General features: G+C 32.1%; 1 protein-coding gene across 2 annotated transcripts; it reads right to left on the bottom strand.

The window, feature by feature from the left end:
• Positions 1-862: 862 nt before the first annotated feature.
• Positions 863-8,119, bottom strand: LOC108379983 (syntaxin-1A-like). 2 transcript variants are annotated; one of them, XM_017636352.1, is made up of 3 exons: positions 7,248-8,119; positions 1,232-2,309; positions 863-1,172 (listed from the first exon to the last, which is right to left on the bottom strand). In XM_017636352.1, exons 1-2 carry the CDS (start codon positions 8,117-8,119, stop codon positions 2,291-2,293), a joined length of 891 nt encoding a protein of 296 aa, XP_017491841.1. In that variant the 3' UTR covers positions 863-1,172; positions 1,232-2,290. The 2 variants fall into 2 exon arrangements, with proteins under 2 accessions (XP_017491841.1, XP_017491842.1); XM_017636353.1 differs by having other exon boundaries at positions 863-1,169.
• Between the last annotated feature and the right edge of the window lie 4 nt (positions 8,120-8,123).

Below are 8,123 nucleotides of genomic sequence, written 5' to 3'. Positions count from 1 at the left end.
TTATGAACCACTGAATAATAGAAAATATACACAAAGACAAAAACATACATACTATGTATGTACATATGCAGCATGTACGCATTTGAACTCAATGCCATAGATCGTATACGCGGCCAAGGAATCTCGAATCATCAATGCCGCTAAACAAAAAACAACAACACATCCACGCGAAATGCACACATACATTCAAATTCAGCTCCGAATTTTGTTGAAATAAAAAATACCAAGAGATTTTTACTTAACAAATGACCTAAGGCAAACTTTTATTAGAAAACGATTTTTGAATTTTCTAAATCATTGCATAATTACATTTTAAGAAATATGGAATTTTACATTTATGTATGTAGTTCATATTGCTTGTTATCGATAAGTCATGTCTATAATTTATGTTTATACTCATACAAATCCTTTTTATGAAATTTACAAAATTCAATAATATCAAATTAGCATATGTTTTGTTTTTGATTTTGTATGATATAAGTACTTAAGTATAATGTTTGGTCGTAATTGCTACAAATAATTGCCTGTTAAATTTAATACTTAAAACAAACAGTAAAGTTGACGGAAATAATAAAATCACAAAAATTTACTATTCGCATAAATTAAAAGTTATCATTATAATTATACATATATGTATATGTACATATACGCACATATGTATGTATGTATGTATGTATAGGTAAATAATCATCACATATTTATGATAGGCGGCATGAAGGCTGATAGTTAAGAGTACATATGCACCGCTATAATTATGGATAAGCTAGATTATGTAATAAGGAAAAACAAAAACAATTAGGTCGTGTAGGTAATTGACATTACAGTTAACTAACACAGTTGTTTTGTATAGTATATATGTAACTTTTTGTGATATTTACAGAAAGTAGTGAAAATTTATTTAAATCCTAAGAAAACTGAGCTTTTTATTCATTGTTAAGTTGTTTAGGCCACCAGCTGTTTTACTAAATATATATCAAATTTAACAAATGATAACAAAAAACAGAAACTCAACTAAAAAATTATTTTCTGTTGAGTCGCGCGAAAAAACGTTTGTTCCACAAGGTCTCTGACACATAGCAACTTTATGCATTAAATACTTAGAATTTCGCACAAAATTTCTTTAATTATATTTCTTCGAATAAGTTGCTTTAGTCAGCGGGTTTATTTGCCTGCTTTGTAATAAATTTCATTTAACATTTGCATTTTTCGTTTTCTTTTCATTAATACTTACCAATGGCATTTAATTATGTATTTGGTCTCAAGCATTTCGCAGCTAATCGTTGACTCTGGCGAAAATTTGTATTTTGTAAGCAGTTTTGCAGCTTTGGAGTTCGTTGGCGGTTGGGGGTTAGTGGTTGGTGGGTCGCTGGCGTTTGTGATCTCATTCATGGCGATGATCGTACATTGGTTTGTAGCTTGTATTGATTGATTGAAATAATACGAAGAAGCCGCATAACATGCACATATTATTATTATTTTTTTTTTTACTGGCTATTGCGATTGCTGTGATGCGCATTTTCTTTTATTATTTTTTGTTTCAAAATTTTCTGCGTGCATTAGTTGCATGCTTTGGCGGTTAGTTGAGGAGGCTTAAAAAAGATTACGTAGAGTGGCTAATATTTTGTTAGTTGTTTTTTTTTTTTGCATTAGAACGAGCGTCAGTGCATTGGTTGTAGTTTGCTGGTACTTTGCTGTTGTTGTTGTTGATTGCAATTACAAACAGTTGCAGTGCATTTGGTGTTTGAATGAAAGAAGTAGAAAATGGTGCTGCTCAACGGAAACGGAAACTCAGAGGTGCCTGTTGGTGCGCTTAGTTGCTGATTTGCTTTTTTTCTCGTTATTAACATACATATGCTCTTTTTTTTTGTTGCTTGCAATTTCATTTGAGAGTGAGAGGTACATAGGTGTTTGGAATATGTTCAGCATTTGTTAGAGATCACCACAAATGCCATTTGCCATTCGTTAAGTGACACGCCCACAAAAATGAAAAAATAAAAACTGCAACAGTTGGGGCGTTCATGGATGCGTGCTCATAAATTTAATTGCGCTAAATGCATTCATACGAAACATACTTATCCGCTTAGTTATATGTATGTACTACTTGTAATATCCGAGCAAGAGCAGGCATTACGAGCTATTTTTCTCGCTAAGTTTATGAAATGGGCTGATCAACAGTTGAACAAAAAGTAAACATACAAATGCGATGTCAAAAATTAGGATTCAAAAATATAAGTACAAAAAAGCAGCTGTGGCAAATGTGTAACTTTTTTTATTGGTATAGTTTCAAGCACTACGATTTCGATTTGATGCTATAAATTTGTAGCATATTTTTAATTTGCAATTAAAACAATTTTATTTTTATTTTATTATTGTTTAAATGAAAATAAGAACATAAGTGTTTTTTCAGCATGTGGCAGCGTTTTTTTTTTTGTTTTGTTTTTTTTTTGTTTTACCAGATTTTGGTTTAAAGCAAATAGTTAAAAGCATTTGTTTGTTGTTGGTTTGAAGAGCAGCAAAAAAATAAGTGGGATGTGGCAAACGTACAAATACGGGCATGCAGTGTTAATAATCCAACATGAGTGTTTGTTGTTGTAGATGTTAGGTGGTTGTTGGGATGCGGTGTGACGTTATTGTGGCCATTGTTGTTTTAGGTGAAAGTGTGCCCATTTTTTAATTTTGTTGTTTAGGTTTTTTTTTTTAAATTTATTGCATGTTATGTAAAACAACAGGCGCGCAAAGTAAAGTTGAGCAAAAATACAGTTAAAATAAAAAGAAGAAAAAATAAACAAAATAATCATGAGTATTATAAAGTAATTGTGGTTAGTGGGGATTGTGGTAGCGTTATAATTTTTAAAGATATCATAGAAAAATTTGTATTTATGGTAAATAAATTAGAAATAAGGTAGTAAATTAGAATTAGTAGATTCCAAGTTAATAAGGAATAAATTAGTGTTTGAATAAACTACAATAGTAACGAAAGCAATTGCACTTAATAATGCGAGCATTTTTAGCCAAAAGAAAGAAATAACGTTTTAATACTAAAATATTGATTCGGCTGGATTAAATAACTACGCTTTCAAATGTGCTCTGAATTAGTTGGTGAATGATGTTCACATCTGTGAATCTTGAAAAATAGTTACTCAAAATTCAGATCAGGAAATATACATAACTGCTTGTGGATCATACAGGTTCAACGCAATTAATACACAAATAGGTATAACAGTAGTTTTTAGTTAGTATACTTAATCATGAAGGGAAAAAATATTTGCATTCCTGAATTTAAGTAGGTATATAAATTGATTTATACAAAAAAAAAAATCGTCCTAATTTAAATTTTTTTTTTTTGAGTTGATCGCACCGCACTTTGGATCTAGGTATGCAATATGTAGTATGTGCATACAAAATTTTTGTTGGAAGTGCTGTCAAACCAATCGAGTTCTGCCGTGTGAAGCGTTTTTTGCAAATTTACAAAAATGTAAAAAAAAATCAACAAAAATACTTTTATTTTAATTTAGTAAATTTGTCAGGTCATTAATTTTGTTATAAGCATTAAAATGTCTGGCAACACAGTTAAAATCGGAATTTTCTGCATGCACCGTGCAAACAGACAAGCATCAGAAAGCTCTATTTTCGGAAAACGAGCAAGGTGTAACTGCTCTTGCAATTAATTTCGGAAATTCTAGAGTTTGGCAGACTTTTCAAAACTACTTGCACTGGCTACGTCTAACAGCCACTTTGCTTTAAATAAGCAATTTTACGAAAACCCAATGCGTTAAAAACTTTACCATTTGGGTATTTCCATAAAAATGTAAACCGAAAATGCACGTAAATGAGTTCAAACGACTTTATAACTTTAAATTTCGTATTCAGATAGCGAAAAAAGTTACGAAAACGCGAAACGGTTAAATAAAGAACTGAAAAAAAAATTAAATACAAAATTAAATTGTACATGTACTACTGGTAATGTACATGTATTACTGGTAAAAATATTGTATATTGTCACGTCCGATATATAACGTCCGTTATCACATTTTAATTCAAATTTTAACCAACAACGAATTACTTCTGATTAAAAATGAATTGGTTGTAATCGTCCGTAATTTGTCTTTATTTAAAGAATGTTTAGGAAAAGAAAACCACACAGGATTCGCAGAGTTTTCCTTATTTTTGCATGTACTCTGAAACCACTTCTGTTTTTGTCACGTCCGTTATGACCTCCGTTTCATCGATTTTCCCCACAGCAGTGTTCTAAGTTCTTTTCCACTTCAAGGGCATACGTTTTAGCTTTTGCATTAAAAATCAATTTGAATAGCTTTTTTTACTTTTTCGAAAATGTGATTTTTAGAGTTATTGCTTAATGCGAATAATTTTTGTTAAAATATCTAATCAAGCAAGCAAAAGCTTTGTTTAATGATATTAAATGTATGCCATGCATAAAATCAGTGAACACAGTTTAAAACATCACTTAAAAAAAAAACTATTTATTACTTTTACCCTAGTGGCCATTATACTTTTCGTTCGAAAAAGTCGTGACCAAGGTACATTGAACAGGTAGTATCAGTAGAGCAGCTGATTTGATTTATTTTCAAATTATTTGGTCTCGAAAATGTCAAATATTTTTAATTTTTTCTCACAAAAATTCTGAATTGTTAAAATCCATTTGCATGTGAAACCTTTTTCCATACAAAACACGCGATTGAATAGCAGCTTTTGGAACGTTCGCCCAACTCAGCAGCATAACCGCTGATTACCGGGCCTTGCAAAGGATGGATCAATGCTTCGAGAAGCAAACAAATTTACTAGGAAAGAAAGTTGCATCAATTTTTATTTTTTCCCATTTCAATTTTTTATTTTTTATAATTTTTTGTATTTCACATGGCACGCTTTGATTTAGAAGAAAAAATTCAGAACAGTTCTTGACACTTTCGATACCAGAAGCAACAACAAAATACACGCAAATGTTGTTTTTGCTCTACTGATACTACCTGTTTAATGTGCCTTGGTCGTGACTAATCTTTTAATTTTTTTTTTTTTGTCATAAAATGATGTGGAGAGTTGTAATTCGATGATCTCCACCACATAAATCAAAAGTGAATGTAGAATTTTTTATTAGTTATGACTTTTTGCATTTCAACGACGAAGTTTGTTACGTCTTTTTGCATTTCAGCGTGCGTGCTTATCATAACAAATAAAAGCAATTTGCAAAAATTCTGTTTATAACTCAAGTACGCAAGCATTTGAAAGCGTAATCTTATCTACACACAACTAAATAATCAAGCAAATAAATTTGTATTTATGTATTTATATGCATATTTGTATGTACTAGGTACCTGAATAGCAGTGGGAAAACTCAAGTGATTACTTTTTTTTTACAAAATATTTACAGACTTTCATACACGAGTATGAGTAAGAGAAAATGATTCCAATTTTTTGATGGGTATTAAGACTTATCTGGTGTTGAGTTATTTGGTTTTTATTTATATTTTTTACTACTGCTACATATGCAAGTACTTTTGTGTGAATGCACTTTTTACACATGTGCAGCTAGGTGTTTCGTGTATGTACATACATACAATTTGTACATATGTATGTATGCATGTATGTTGGGATTTCGTGTTTTCCTCGATTATTTATTTACGTTAATTTAATTGTAATTTAATTTAAATTTTCCCTCTTCTTTTATTTCTTTCTGTTTTCAATTGAGTTTTCCAATATATAAAGAGATTTTTATATAGAGATATTTATTATATGTATATATGCTTTTAATAAGTAAGTAGTTCTTTTGTTTGTTCTAGCATGTTTTTTTTTGTTTTCTTTAATAATAAATTTTTGCTATATAAGAGTTAACTAGAGAAATATGCAATAAATATGTAAGTAAATTTACATAGCGTGTAACTACTCTTATAATACATAAATGTGAGATTTCGAAGAAATTCAAACTATAGGTATGTATGTATATATATATATGTATCAACTCAAAATTGCGTGAATGCGATGCTATTCTTAAAATTGTTTGTAAATGCGCTCTCAGCGTCGATTCTGTTTTAAATATTTTAAACATTTTCTTTGCTTTTGCTTTTTCTTGCAGCTCAAAAGCAAGCAAAATGAAAAGACCTTCAACTGATTTGTTACTAAACTTTTGACCGGAAATTCTTATCAACAATTACGAGAGAGATTGGAAAGTACAATACATAGTTTGTTTTAAATGTTTTGTTTTGTTCATTTACATATGTTTATGCAGTTTTACTTTGAAAATTTTTATGGTTTTTCTGCACTTGCATGCAACTTTTGTTATTTTGCCGTTTCATTTTCTTACTTTTTGCATTTTTATTTATTTTTTTATGTACAGTGGTCGTCCAGTTTAACAACCGCTCCAAATAACGAATGCCTTATTTAAATGTATTGATTACTCTAAATAATGAACGGTTGAAAAAAGGAGTATGCTGAATAACGAACGCTTGTTTTATTTTGTGTGATTAAATGACATGATTTTGCATGATTTTTGCGTACGTGGAACTACAATCAGTTTAAAAGAATAATTTCTTACAAGTGGTCGCGTTATTGAACTGGAAAAATACCTCCGTCACGTAAACGTTTGTTATTTATTAGGTGAAAAAATTATAAACGTAAACACATTAAGGGGAATTGCAATATGGGGCTCATATGTAATATATAGACTGATTTTATTGAAATCTCACAATAAAACTTTAGTTCGTTATAACGTACTTTTCGATATAGCGTATGAACCCAGACATTATATCATTCTTTATACTGGACGACCACTGTATTTTTTATATTTACGCTTTAAATTGTGGTTGCTTCGCATTATAACAGTAATCAATTAGATTTCATAATATAGCAAATACATTATAATTACTTTTGTTTAGCCTGTAATCAATAAATTAGGTAATTAAGTAATTATTCTCCAAATAGGCCGCAAAAGCAGCTTACAAATTGGCAGCATTTACGGCCGCATGGCATTTGTATTTAGATACTCTAATCGCTTTCTAAATCGCTCGCAACTCAGCAGCAGCCGATCAGAGCAGACTGATGCTGAGTTTTGTTGTTGTGACATTTAGCAACATATTTTGAATATTTTTTACTTGGAGCGCGCGACACAAGAGCTATATAATAACTAGTTATAATAATTGTTATTACTTTGTTGCTATACTTTTCTTTGTAACTATATGTATGTATGTAATAAATAATAAACATGTATGTAATAGTAATAATGTAATTGCATTTACATGAAAGTTGTGCCAACATATGAAGCAACTATGAGACCCAACACAGTCAAACATAACAGGATCATGATCTTCTTTCGGCGCGCCTTGCTCTGGTATTTGAGCGCTTTCTTTGTATCTTGAGTTGCCGTCTGCACGTAGTCCATAGCATGCTCCACATGATATTCAATGCGATCGATCATTTCGCCCTGCGACTCCACCAACATAGCCATATCCATAAACATGTCGTGCAGCTCTTTGATCGATGTCTCCAACTTCATAATATCAGCGTGACGAGCCTCTATATCGGCCAGAGTTTGTTTGGCCTGTTGCGTCTCCATTATAATGCCCTGCGTGAATACGGCTGGGTTGCCCTGCTCCAGCATGTCTTCCAGCTCTTCACTGGTCGTTGCACGGCCGGTAATCTCCAACTGACGTTGTATTCTGCCTTTGCAGCGCTCTCTGTAATCCGTCTGCGTGCGATTGTATTCTGTCATCACCTCGACGAATTTTCGTGAAAGCGTTGAATGCTGTGTTTTGCGTATACGCAAATCGGCGGACGATTTGTTTTGCTGCTCCTCTTGCTCGATATTTTGTTCGATGCTTTTTAGTTTTCCACGGACGCGATTCGCATTCTTCTTAATGTCGGCCATTAAATCTTCCAGCTCCTGTTTGGTTTTCTCATCAGATTGAGGGGCGGATAGAATAGCCGAGTGCTTCTTTTTAACTTCTTCGACATTGTCTTGCACCCGATCGATCATGCCACGTATCTCCTCCACCTGCTTGAAGAACTCATCCATGTAGGAATCATGGGCATCCACGTTGACCGCCACTTCCTCAGACTCCTCGTCATCGGATTGAGCGGCGTGAAGTGCGGCTAATCTGTCTTTTGTCATTTTG

This window comes from Rhagoletis zephyria, unplaced genomic scaffold (genome assembly GCF_001687245.7).
Source record: "Rhagoletis zephyria isolate East Lansing unplaced genomic scaffold, Rhagoletis_zephyria_1.1 Rzeph_scaffold_17907, whole genome shotgun sequence".
Taxonomy (NCBI): domain Eukaryota; kingdom Metazoa; phylum Arthropoda; class Insecta; order Diptera; family Tephritidae; genus Rhagoletis; species Rhagoletis zephyria.
The sequence above is the reverse complement of the archived record's forward strand: the minus strand, read 5'-3'. Positions and strand labels throughout refer to the sequence as shown.

What these genes read in the sequence shown, in the direction of transcription:
- LOC108379983 (XM_017636352.1), bottom strand. Translation starts at nt 8,119, where the DNA reads ATGACAAAAGACAGATTAGCCGCACTTCACGCCGCTCAATCCGATGAC.